The following is a 13,366-nucleotide window of genomic DNA, read 5'->3' as shown; positions in this document are numbered from 1 at the left end:
AGTAGTGGGGAGGTGGACAGGGGAGACACAAAAAAACATAAAAATAGAATCCAGCTGCTCCCCTGGACCCCAGGCTCACATTAACACCCCCCACTTACCTCCATGCGTGTGCTTGGGATCTTCAGCGAACTGTGCTTTTGCTCCCTTTCTGCATGTCTAGGGTTAATAGATAGAACTTTAAGAGACTTTTCAAGGTCTAATTTCCACTGCTGCATCCATTGGACTTGAAGGCATCCACCTTTTTTCCATTCGCTAAAACTGGGTGCAGTTTGAGTTTGTGTGACTAGGCTGGCTGTGCTTGTAGAGCTCTTGTGTTGTCAGTGATGAAATACAGGGAACAAGCTATTTCCAGGAATGTGTTCTGTAGTTGACATCCCGGTGTACGCTTTGTTTTTTTTTTTTTTTTAATTCTTCTTCTTATTATTAAGTAATCAGCTATGAGATTGAACGAAACATAAAACAGTTATGAGGCCGCTGATGTGCAATATCCCCGTGAACTTGTGAGCATTCTGCGGTTGATCTCAGTCCACCGCAGTAGTTTCTTCGTTGTTGCTGTTTCCGAACCAGCCATGTGTGCGCTTCTGTGGAACCACGGCTGTTTTATATTCCCCAAAGCTTGACCTGTGTACAGAGATGATTCTCTAGCAGTGCTGAACGTGGAGAGCAGGGAGCTACTGGAAGTCTGGGAAGGAGCTGACCATTCTGCTCTTGGCCTCTCCTGAGGCACTGCAACACGAGACCAAATGAAAAATGTCCCATGTCACTGGAGTGGGTGCACTGCCTGCGGACCTCTGAGCTCGGCTCCTGCTTTAGTTCTCAGCTGCTTCTCGAGCCTCCAGAGGCCAGAGAGACAGGAGCTTTGTCTTGCCCAGGAAGAACTGTCTCCAGTGCTGCTGCAGTGGGATTGGGGCAGAGGCTCCACAGCTGTGGCTCTGGGAGAACCCTCCCGCCAGGGTGTCCTCCTTCCTGCAGCAAGCAGCCCCTGGGTGGATGATGGGGCGGTCGCTTAACCAGGCTTTGGCCCCAGTGCCTCATCTTGCCATCTCCTGGCCAGGCTAGGGATGGGCAGTAGACGGCCCGTGGGAGTTCATGCTCCCGGTTTGCCTTTAAGAAGAAACGCTTCTGGCTCCACTTCTACATTCCCTCCCACCTCTGCACTGACACGTCACAGTCTGGACCACCGGGTCGAGGAGTAACTAGCGTCGTAGTATGTAACCTGAGTTAGGTGTCAAGGGACTCGTGCCCTGGTTTCTTCTTTGGTTACTGGCAAATTCTGAAGTCACTGAGAAATGCACTGAGTGTGAATGTTCTGTCTGGGATCCCTCCCTGAGGTGATGGTGGCAGTTGATCTGCTGTAAATATATAAATATATATATACACATATGCACTCCCAGGTGGGATGCTTAAGAATCGGGTCTTTAAATACCTCCCAGTCTGATGGAATGACAGAAAAGAGTAAAGTAGTGTTTCCCGGAGTGGAGGAATACATTTCTTTCTTTTTAATTTTTTTGTCCAAGTGATGAGCTGATGGTGGTGTTGCTTCTCTGCATGTTATCAGTGTGTACATTCAGGTGCTTTTCATGTGACATTTGTGAGCCCACAAACACACAGTTGCCGTTTGAATTCAGTCAGGCTACAGGGTGGTGTCAGCCAAGTCCTCTCAGGCAGGGGAGAAGGTGGTTAGGGATCCCACTGCCACAGGCAAGCAGACAGCATCACCTGACTGTCACGTGCCCTCAGGCAGCATGCTAAGGGACAACTCTGTGGCCTGAGCGACATTCGTGTCACAGTGTAGGGCTGCCGTTCAGGTGTTTTGTACCCATTTCTTTTCTGATGTTGTCCCCCTTTTTTGTACCTATCCAGCTGGGAGAACCTCAGCCAATGCTGGAAGTGTGATTGAAGTACCTCTCTTTTGTGACTCTCTTGTACAGCTCAATGTGCAATAAAGGAAAAGTTATATCTGTCTTCAGTGTTAAGTTGTAAAGTTTCTGGCTATCCAAGTATCTCTGTACAAGTGGTAAAGCACTCTGGTTTCTGGCTCAAGATGCCGAGATATCAACCTGCATGAGTTGATGAGAAAATGTTAATACAAATAATGCCAAGCTTTCAAAAAGGAAAAGACGATCGATTTGGAATAATCTGCTAATCTCTCATCCTCACTAGTTATTTGACTTGAAATTGGAACTTCTTAAACACACAGAATTCCATGTATTTGTGTGTGTATTTATTTATGTGCAGCTAACCCTGGTGTTAATTGGTTATTGAGGATAAAGGGAAGTCCTTGCCGGGGGCCAGTGAAATGGGCCAGTGTCCACGGGTGCATAGCGGCATAGCTGCCATCTGCCTCTCCAGAGGCCACAAGTGTTCTGGCTTTTCTAGAAAACTCAGCAGCAACACAGCTCAGCTTCTCGTGACTTTCGTTAGGCCTTCTCTGCAGCGGACCCAGGAAGGTGGCCTCTGAGACTGAGACTGAGAAGTTGGGTGTCCCAGGCCAGTTGTGCGTTGTTTTCCCCTGTCATTACGTGCGGAGGGCGGTGTCTTTGACTTCAGAGTGTAGGAGTCCCCTGAGTAAAACCCGAGCCGTCTGATACCTGTCACCCTCCAGAGAAGGAAGGGCAGCTGTTCCCTCGGGTCACCAGATGGTTTTACATCTGTTGCTGGTCCTTCTCTTGGGGTCTCTTCTTTGCCAGATGACACCCACAGCATCCGTGGGGAAAATGGGGTGTGGAAGTCTGGAGAATCTCACCACATGCACCTGAGAGGCACATCCTCTCTGAGCCTGGTGCTCGGAGGCAAATACACGCCTGGGAAGAAAGGTTATCTCCTGGCTGTGGGAGTGAATGCCAGCCTGAGTCCAGGTGAGGTGGGTGTGGCTGTCAGGCCCATGCAGGCCTGGAGCAACACGAAGGGTATAAGCCAGAGATCCTCAGTGGTGATCCTAGCGCACAGAGTCCCTTTTGAAGCCATTTCTCCGTGAAGCACTTGTCATCTCAAAGATTGCTAAGACTTGGGCTCACTATGCTAACAGCTTTGTGATTGGAAAAACGGAGGCCCTGAGAGGTTTGGAGTCACTGATGGATGGTTCCTGGGTTTTCAGATTCCCAGTCCCTGTCCTTCCACTGCTCTGGTACGGCATCTGCTCTGAGGAATTTGGGAGTTCCTGTAAGCCCTCTCTGGGAAGTGGGGCCTTCTGTGAGACAGCTCACCTCTGCCTGGGGCGTGCTGGTGCTTGGCTTTCTTCCTTGTCCTCCTGACGTATGCTGTGATGGAGCTGCCGTGTCTCTGAGAAGGAGCAAGTAGTGGCCATGTTTGGGGTAACCAGGGACTCCAGTAGGAGCCCTGCAGGGCCTTGGATGCCTCCTTGTAACAGAGCTTATCCTTTTGGTAATTAACTAACCACACCCTTGGATGTAAATTCTAATAAGGAAACCCTTTGATTACAGTTAAATTATGAGGTTTTTCTTGTACTGAACCTAGGGGGTCCAGGGCAACCCCAAGGAACGCAGCCCCCAGGCAAAGTCCTGCCTCCACGCCGACACCCCCCTGGACCATCACTGCCACCTTCCTCCTCTTCCTCCTCTTCTTCCTCCTTCTCGGCTCCCCAGCGGCCGGGCGGCCCCACCACCACCCACGGAGAGGCACCCTCCAGCAGCAGCTCCCTGGCAGAGGCCCAGCCACCCCCGGCTGCTCCACCACAGAAGCCCCAGCCTCACCCACAGCTCAAGTAAGAGACAACTCAGCAGCTCCTCCCCTGCCCTCTTCCTGCCCCTCCTCCTGGGCCTCGGGCTCCGCCACTGCTAGACAGCTCCTGCAAGCAGGCCTCCCCCCACAGAGATGGTGTAGTGGGGTTTTTGGGTTGTTTTGGTTTTGTGTGTGTGTGCTTTTAGGTGAGGGGAATGGCTGGGTTTGACTGGGAGGGGGGAGAGAGGGAAACGAAAGTGTAAGGTTCATTGAGTGCTCACACCCTCCCCTTTCTTCCTGGGGTGGCACTTTGCCAGTGTTCAGTTCCATCTCTAGCTTGTGCTAGCTTAGGGTTTGTTTGTTGTTTGTTTTCAACCCCATCTCCCACTCTTTTTTTCCATCCCTTTTCTCTTTATGTGTATCTCTCCTTCTTAAAAAATTTTTTTTAATCTTTTCTGCCTTTGACTCCCATTTTGGGGCATGCGGTCAGCAAGGCTGGCCAGAAGGAGAAGGGGGGAAGTAGTTGACTCCATCTGGATGTTTACTGTCCACTCTGTCCAAAGGAGGTCACCTTCTGTGTGAACAGCAGAGGAGTTCCCGGGTAGAGACCTGAGGGGCTCTGTCCCCCTGGGCTCCCCCATTCCCATTCCCAGCAGTCACCCTTGAAGACCCTGTCACAGTGTCTGGCTACATAGGAGGGCACTGGGGACCCCATGGCAACAGCAGAGCTGGTCTTGGGAGGGGCAGTGCTAGGGTGTGGGTAGTGGTCAGTTGTACCCACTCCCCCAGAACTGAAAATGCCTGACAGACTTCAGTGTCCCTAGACTTCTGTCACCACTGTCAGCAGAGACAGCTTTAGCAGGGGAGGGTAGGACTGACCCATCTGGGTTTCTTAGAATGAGGTGATAGGTAGTGGATGAATCTTCAGGGAGGGACAAAGGGGACAATAGCTGTTTGTAGTTCAGCTGAGCCCCTTAGAGATCATCTAGCTATTACACAGATGAGAAAATTTTACTTGGAGAGCTTCAGTTTTGTTCCTCAATTTTCTTTCTCCTTGGTGGCAGAGCCAGAGGTTGAGGCCGGGTGTCCAGATGGTCAATTTCTGTGGGTCTTCCAGTGTTACATAATGTTAGGGGCATCCCCTACTCTGCTCTCCAACTCTGGCCAGTGGTACCTCTCGTGTCTTAGCTGTACATCCCCCCTCAGCCACTGTCCCCCCACCAACACACACGCCACTTCCACCACCACCATTAGCTCACTGTAGCCCCAGTCTGAGGGCAGATTTCCGGGTCGTCGCCGCGTCTGGGCTGAAGCGTCTAGTGACAGGCTGGAGGCTGGTACCTGTTGCCCTCTGCCTGTGCGTGCAGAAGAGCCCCCCCCCCCCCAGGCTAGCATGCTGGGGCCTGTCTCCAGCCCTGCGGAAAGGCAAGGCATCTGTTCACAATCGCCGCTCACTGTCCTGTGGCAGGGACTTTCCTGGGCTGCACCCAGCATTTACGGGAGGGCTAGGAGTCCCCAGACGACAGATGAGTTCTGGAACCAGCAGCAAAGAGACCCGGTGGGAGTCCAGGAAGAGACAAGAAGGGCCAGTGGGGAAGCCGGACCTTTTACCCTGTCCTGGAGTGTGGGCTTGGCCTCCCCAGGCCTCCTGCTTTCAGCTTTTCCTCTTTGAATCCCTAGTCTCTGAAGGGAAAAATAGGTCCCTAAAAAGTGTGAGGGATGGGTTCTTTGATTAGAAAGCTGTGTAAGAACCACGGGGAGGCCTGGACTGTGTCTGTTTTACCCGAGGACATCACAGTCCCCACGGACCTCGTATCAGGCTCCTCTGAAGTAGGCAACAAACATGACTGTGTCCCTTTTAAGAGTAGGGAAACTGAGGCATTAGCATTCGTGGCCAACCTGAAAGGATCCTCCTCAGTCAAAGAGGAGAGCAGAATAGAAAGAACACAGAGGTCCTCATTCACCAAACATCTTCACATCAGGGATGAGAAACTGAGGCCCACAGATGTGTGTGGCTTGCCTAAGGGCAGAGGTGAGGGTGTGACTTTGACCCAGGTCTTCTGATGCCGGGTCCTCCACTTGACAGTTGACAGAAAAAAAGAAAAGTGCAAGAATCCGCAGTCTCCTGGTCTCTGCCTTCCACCAGAGGAGACAGGCACAGGGTTTCTAGATTAGTGCTTACCAAGTTGGGCCTCGGAAATCTGGCCTTCAGGCATTCTACAACGGAATAGCGGAAACAGCCTTTGAGTCACCCCTTCTCCTTCCTCTTCTCTCTCTTTTCCCCTCTGCCTCGTCCCCACACCTCCCCTGTTTTAGCAGCTCTGGAGGTGAGGAAATGCCAGAGGGGCCTCCCAGTGCCCTTCAGGCTTTCTCCTCCATCACCCTGGTCTCCTTGGGGCGGGGATGGGGGTTCTCCTGTGTATCCTCGTGTCGCCGTCCTGTGTGCCTCGCTGAGAACACCACCCTCTCACGTTCTCTCTGGTTTTTATCTTCAAGCAAGTCGCAGTCCCTGACAAATGCCTTCAGCTTCTCTGAGCCCTCCTTCTTCCGGTCTTCAACCAGTGAGGATGAAGCCAAAGCAGAGACCATCCGGAGCTTGAGGAAGTCCTTTGCCAGCCTCTTTTCAGATTAGCTCTGCAGAAACGGGGGCCCCCGGCCCAACTGGGAGAGGCACCTAAGACATTCAACAGCAGTCAGCCACTGTGGGTGGTGGTGTCTCATGACCTTGGTGTGTGTAGCCCCTCCCTCTTCTCCAGTGTGCTCAGTGATGTCACGCAGCCCAGAAAAGACCATGGGACAGTCTCAGGGCAGGTGCCTTCCAGAGAGGGGCACGTGAAATCAAAGAGGAGAGAGCCGCTTCCCTGTAGTCACAAGAGCTTCCTCCTGAAGTCATCATTCGCTGTGAGCTTAGTGGCCTTACGTGACAGTGCCATCATGTCTTATTCTTCCCCGCAAAGCCAGGACTGCTTTAGCAGAGGACTCCTGGCAGCTTCCCCTAGTGAGCTGCAGCGCTCAGCATGCCCCGTGCCCCGTAGTCAGTGCTACCTGTGTGGGGAGTACACACTTACCTAGAAGTACTCTTGGCTCTAAGTTTTCAGAACTTTCCCAAACCTGCTGAACTTTGTCACACCTGTTGAACTGTTTAAAGTGCACCTGCCCATGGGGCCGGTGCTGTGGCGCAGCGGGTTAATACTCTGGTCTGAGGTGCCTGCATCCCATATGGGCGCCGGTTCAAGCCCCAGCTGCTCCTCTTCTGACCCAGCTCTCTGCTGTGGCCTGGGAGAGCAGTGGAAGATGACCCAAGTCCTTGGGCCCCTACACCCAGGTGGGAGACCCGGAGGAAGCTCCTGGCTCCTCACTTCTGATTGGTGCAGCACTGGCCATTGTGGCCAATTGGGGGGTGAACCATCGGATGGAAGACCTCTCTCTCTCTCTCTGTCTTTCCTCTCTCTGTGTAATTCTGACGTTCAAATAAATAAATAAATCTTAAAAAAAAAAAAAGTGCACCTGCCCGACCCCTGAGACTCCCTGGCTGCTGTGGTAAAGCACCTCGAGCGCACTGCTGGCCTTGAGAACAAGGGCTGCAGCCCCCGTCCTCCCCGCTGGAGAGCGGTCCTTCCGCGCCAGCTGCAGCGACCTCGCACTCCCAAGCTGCACCATCGAGGAGAACGCATGCCACTAAAACAGTAGTGTGCCGCCTCTGTGTTCCTTTCCTAATACATGTGAAGACCTTTGGTGTAATAAAAGCAGCAGCATTCACCAGCATTTGATTCAGCCATGAGGTCTGCCCTCAGACACTCTTTAGACTGGAAGAGTACATGAATGTGTGTGTGTGTGTGTGTGTGTAGTGGAAAGTCTGGGAGGGGAAGCTGCCTTTGTCAGCGTGTGTGCATGAGAGAGGGAAGAGAGTGTGTGTGATTGTCGGTGTACACTATGGTTGCAAGTGATAGAGAATGTGTCTTTTATCTGTCACTTATACTGAGCCTCCTGACACTGCCACAGTGAACCTGTCCCCTCCAGGACAGCCAGCTTGCCTTCAGCCGCTCAGCGCCTTTTCCTGTTTTACTGAACTTGAAGCTTTGTGACTAAGCACAGCACCCTTGCTCCTATAGCAAACATGGTTCCTCCACTCGTCTGGTCTATCATCAAGCTCCTTAGCTGAGCCCACGTGGTGGTGCCAACGGCTGGACCGACTGATCTGAGGACCAGGGCCCCAGATGACATCCTCCAGCGGTCTGCCCTTCCGGGTGGGCTCCCAGGGATTTCATTCTGGCTTTTTCATGACTGGCAAGAAATGTTGTGAAGATAAATACCCATCTGCGCTGATGAAAAGAAACACGCACTTACCCGGCTGATTTGCTACACAAGTTACCCGTTCTACTAGCAAGACGACCTGTGCCAGCGCCGCTACCTTGCTTACTCTCCTCACAAGCTGGATGCGGAGAAGTCAGAATGTGACTTCCTCTGGTACCAGCATGTCCGTTCTAACTCGTTTATCCTGTGTTTTCAGGGATTGAGAACTGTACCTTCTTCTCACACTTGAAAAACAGGAACTAGAACCCCTGCACTGAGAGACACCTGGGGGATGATAGTTCTTCCCCCCAACACGCTAAACGAGGGAACAGACCAGCCATCCAAGGCGCGGTCGCTGGGCTGAAGCTCACTGACCTTCAGAGCTCCTTCTGGTTCCAGCTGTAGGGGAGGCAGAACTTCCTTCTGCCCGCTTGCTTTCTGTCGCTGGAGCTCATCATTGAATGAGTGTGTGACGGAGTAACAAGACAGAAGTATACACAGTTAAGGTTTTTACATACAAGAGGTCTTTCAAGAGTTAATGCAAAGTACTTGTTTTGAAAAAGCTATGTGTAGGTTTCCATTCATTTTTCACCAAAATGAACTTACATTTTAATTTCATTTTTCCATGAACTTTTTAAAGTGCCCTCGTATACACAGGAGTTTCATAAGGAAAATGAAGACCCAAAGAATCTGTTAGGCCCAAAACATACATACCATGTAAACAAAGATAAATGAAGAGAATGTGAAAAGACAAAGGGATCTGGGCTAGAAATGATAGATTCGGGGAAAGTGATGAGAAAATACATGGGAGAAACTAATGCAAGAGAAGGGGTACGGATTTAGTAAGGATTTGTTTGTACAGGTTCGTCTCTGCATCAGTTTCTGCTCACTGATAGGAATGGTCTATTCCTCATATGGGAGAAGGAAGGAATTTCACAGGAGAAATTCTAGGCTCTGCTGAAGGCATAAAGGGGAGGTGAGAGACCCCCCCCACCCCGCCTTGGTTGTGTTTCCATTACTTTCAGTCATACTTTCAGGTGGCATGCTCCGAACCCCTTCACAAGAATCTGCCACTTGGCTTTTCTCCCTCTGATTCAAATACGTTTTAAAGATTTATTCTACTTGAAAACCACAGTGATGGGACAGAGGGAGGAGAGAGAGAGTAGGAGAGTGCTTCTGTGCACTGGTTCCCTTCCCATAGGCCTACCAGAGCAGCATCTAGGCCAGGCCAAAGCTAGGAGCCAGGAACTCCATCTGGCTCTCCCGTGTGGGTGGCAGGAACCTGAGCACCTGGGCCGTCATCCTCCCCTGCCTCCCAGGTGCATCAGCAGAAAGCTGAATCATTAGAATGGAGCAGCCAGTTCTTGAACCAGTCCCTCAGATATGGTAGTTTAGCCCACTGTGCCACAACACCTACCCCTCAAATCTGTTTTAATGAGATTTCATTCATTTAGTCAAAAAGTATTTATTGAGCACTTACTATGAAAACAAACATTGTGATGGATTCAGAGAAATATTTACTATTACTAATACTTTCCATTATACCTCTTAATTTCCAGGCAGTATTCTAAGCACTGAACATAGCTTACTTATTTTGTACCACAAGCCAATATGATAGGCACTGTTAATATTTTTAAATGAGAAATGGAGGCAGAAGAAGGCTAAATAACTTGCTCAAAGTCAGCTGACAAAGCAGTGAGCTGAGAATTGAACCTAAGCAGCTCAGCAACAGAACTCATGGCCTCAAGTACTTTGTCACAGTACTTTTAATCTAGGAGAGGCAATGAGATATAGTTTATTAATTTTTGTACAATGTGATCACAAAATAAGAGGTATACACAAAAAGTGTGCACACCCATGTCTACTTCCTTCCTCTACCTTCTCTATCCCCTGGTTCTATGGAAAGGAGGGCTAGGCGAAGACTGGGATACCTTTTGTCAGTGTTGACCCTTTGTCCTAAAACCATGAGTAACATACACTATGTATCTTATTCTAATCGAACATAATTCTGGTTCTTAAAAAATTACTCATTCTTCCACATGTGATGTCAGAACAAAAACCACAAGTGGCTTATTTAGAAAATGAGTCAGGCTGGAGGAACTGCTGGGGTGACAAAAAGGGGAGGCATTTACCATAGGTCATGCAGCACCCCAGTCCAAAGGACACATGGATAGTACCCAACCCTTAGTAATGGGGCAGGACCCCGGGGTGGGGGAGTTCCATTCAGAATCAGGCCTCCTGGTACTTAGTCAAGATGGCCCAAGACTGGAAAGTTTGCTCCTCACATCAGTCAATAAATGTTCAAAGAAAACGTTGACAGAAAAAAGCTAAGGTCTCCAAAAGATTGATGACACTCCTCTGTTGACCTTGAAGTCTGTGTTCAGATCCCCTCCGCAGTTCACTGGGATTCCCTCCCCACGTTGTCACCTGAGTAACGGAGAGAAAGCTGCTTCCCTGTCCTCTTGGAGCCCAGCATCTCCCGGGGGCAAGACAGATGAGTCCTGTTGATGATCTGATTTGTTCACACCTCTTTATCATATATTTACTAAGTTCAGTTCATTTCGTGGAAGGAATGTAAGAATGAGTTAAGCGAAGATTCTGCCCTCGTTCACAAGCAGTAGAGAGCCGAGGAGACTGAAGAAAGTCTAATAGTGTAAGACACATGCAGTCAGAATGTGAGCTTGGAAGAAAATAGCTGGTGAGCGTACAAGAAGCAGAACTCTTACACATGGCTAATGGAACCATGTGTTAGTCCCACCATGGGGAACAGTTTGGCAGTGTCACTTCACAAGCCCCATGATTCAGCAATTCCATTTCTGCACATTTACTCTAGAGAATCTCGTGCACATGTGTGCAAGAAGTCAAGTAAAAAAAGAAACTATTGGTTTCAACACAAAAAGACGGCAAGAACCATCTGGGATGGGGGGAATCAGAACATGCAAGGGGTCATCAAAAAGTTTGTGGGAAATGGTTATTGTAAAAAAAAAAAACTTAATGGGCTTCAAACTTTTTTTTTAAGATTTATGTATTTATTTGAAAGGCAGAGTGCCAGAGACAGAGAGAGGAAAGAGAAATCTTCCATCTGCTGGCTCACTCCCCAAAATGGCCACAGGCTTGGGCCAGTCTGAAGTCAGGAGCCAGGAATTCCATCCAGGTCTCCACGTGGGTGGCAGGAACTCACGTATTTGAGCTGTCCTTAGCAGGGAGCTGAACAAGGAAGCAGAGCAGCCAGGACTTGGGGGAACAGAAAGCTGATAAGGGGCACAGGTGCACCAAGCAGCAGCTTAACCGTCTACGCCACAACACTGGCCTTTCGATAAATGTTTGCTACAAAATAAACTTATTCACTCTATTTTTCAAAGAACTTTTTCATTTACACTCACATACTGTGATTTACTCATAAATTGGAACACTGTAGGAGTCAAGCGAAAATATGTGAGGAATTCAGATGATTTCAGATAACAGGTGGAGGGAGAAGGAATTAAGATGAGCCAGGCAGGTGTAAAATGGACAAAGGCAGTGCACACTGTTGGAGAGGAACATCCCTGTAGCTTAGGGGGTCAGAAAAGACTGAACCAAAGAGGGGAGCGGTGAGCAGCCCACAGGATGGGAAGGCCTTCAGCTGTGGGATCCGGAATGGGGGCACCCATTCAGTCACTGAATTTCGCAGTTGGGAGTTGAATCTAGTTTTGTCCCTGTGTTTTATAGGTGAGAATATCAAGAGCCAGGCAACTTAAGAGAATTTGCCAAGATCCTGAGGACAGTTAGTAACACAAGCAAGCGAGTTGCAGCCTTAGGTGTCTGATGTGCCGTCTGGAACATTGTCCTACATGAGATAAGTGAAGTGGGTTTTATTTCTAGGGACCCTTTGGGGACACAAAGGCATATGGGAGCCTTTGGGAGAGGCCAGAACAAAACCAGGAAAGTAGCCTGGGTTTTCAAATCAAATTGGAATTAAAATCCTGGCAGTGCTAATTGTTAGCCAATTGACTTTATCAGTTGTTTAGCTCCATTTTCTCATCCGTAAAGTGAGAACAATACTACCTTTGCGAAGAGTGTGTCTTAAGAACTAAATGCGCTAACCAAGTGTTTCTGACAATGGTGGGCATGTGAAGGATCACAGGAAATCCTTCCTGAATGGGAGCCAGTGCTGTGGTGCAGCATGCTAGGCCACCGCTTGCAACACTGGCCACCTACGTCAGAGTGCCAGTTCATGTCCTGGTTGCTCAGCTTCTGAACCAGCTCCCTGTCAATGCCCCTGGGAAAGCAGAATATGATGGCCCAAGCACCCCTGCCACCCTTGTGGGAGACCTGGATGGAACTCCTGGCTCCTGGTTTCCATCTGGCCCAGCCCCAGCTGTTGCAGACATCTGGAGAGAGAACTGGTGAACTGATGATCTCTGTCTCTCCCTCTCTCTAACAATCTGCCTTTCTAAGAAGTAAATAAGTAAATCTTTTTGAGAGAGAGAGAGAAAGAAAGAAATCCTCTGTCTCAGAGAGAACACCTGTGTGAACCCCAGCCCCCTTCCCCAGGACCGCTCCGGGAGTGGCCAAAGGAATGTCAGTCATGCCTTTCTGCCCTGCTGCCAGCAGCTGGGCCTCTAGGGCAATCTCAGCCCATCTGGTGCTTTCTCCTAGGGCTGTGTGAATTTCAGTAAAATTGGCTAAATTGAGTTGAGGGTGGACACCTGGGGAGGCAGAGGCTACTGCCAGGGCATCCCACTGGCAATGAAACACACACACACACACACACACACACACACACACAGCACTGCAGCTGTAGAAATGATAACACAAGCTGCATGTGACTAATGGATTTGTTTTTAAGCACTCACCATACCATCCTTTCTGTGGTGTGGGTTCCTTTGAAGCAATTCCTTTGGGAGGCTGAACATTTATTCCAACATGGCTGCCTCTTATGCTTAGAAAATAATTGCTATCAGATATGGTAGTACATTATTTGAGTTTCTATAACTCCTGGAAAATCAGGAATTTCTTACCTGGAATTCCAGAGATTCCAAGGCCAACTGTTCTGTAGTCTGTGTTTGGGCGTTTTTGGTAGATCCTCAGTGCAAAGATTAAGAACCATTGCTTTACAAAGTGAATTTTGTTAAAAAAAAAAAAAACCTTAAATTTTTTTCTGGAATTAAATCTTATGATTAAGCTACATAGTTCGAAAGGTCCAAAGCACAATGTGACTATAAATTAATGAGATAATGTTGTGTGATTTGTAATCCCAGAAAGGGAGCCTCAGATGTTTTAAATAGTTTCTCTTTGAAATAAATGCCTGATTCCATCCAGGTTGTTGATTTTGAAAGAATTGCATTCCAACGTCAGTTGTAGGGAACTGCAAGGCCAGGCCCAGAGGGGGCTCCCTAAGTGGCTCAGTCAG

The 13,366-nt window shown here is 49.3% G+C and overlaps 1 protein-coding gene across 2 annotated transcripts in view; it reads left to right on the top strand.

Annotated features, from left to right (window-relative positions):
* Positions 1-7,182, top strand: part of SYN2 (synapsin II) — a 197,292-nt gene extending 190,110 nt beyond the window's left edge. The window contains exons 12-13 of one of the 2 annotated variants that reach the window (XM_051851718.2): positions 3,478-3,724; positions 6,178-7,182. In XM_051851718.2, coding sequence (XP_051707678.1) covers positions 3,478-3,724; positions 6,178-6,313 — 383 coding nt within the window. In that variant the 3' untranslated portion in view covers positions 6,314-7,182. The remainder of the gene's footprint in view (positions 1-3,477; positions 3,725-6,177) is intronic. The other variant, XM_051851719.2, reaches the window with a different exon arrangement.
* The last annotated feature ends 6,184 nt before the right edge of the window (positions 7,183-13,366 follow it).

This window comes from Oryctolagus cuniculus, chromosome 10 (assembly GCF_964237555.1).
Source record: "Oryctolagus cuniculus chromosome 10, mOryCun1.1, whole genome shotgun sequence".
Classification (NCBI taxonomy): domain Eukaryota; kingdom Metazoa; phylum Chordata; class Mammalia; order Lagomorpha; family Leporidae; genus Oryctolagus; species Oryctolagus cuniculus.
Note: the sequence above shows the minus strand (reverse complement) of the source record. Positions and strands in the feature narration are given on the sequence as shown.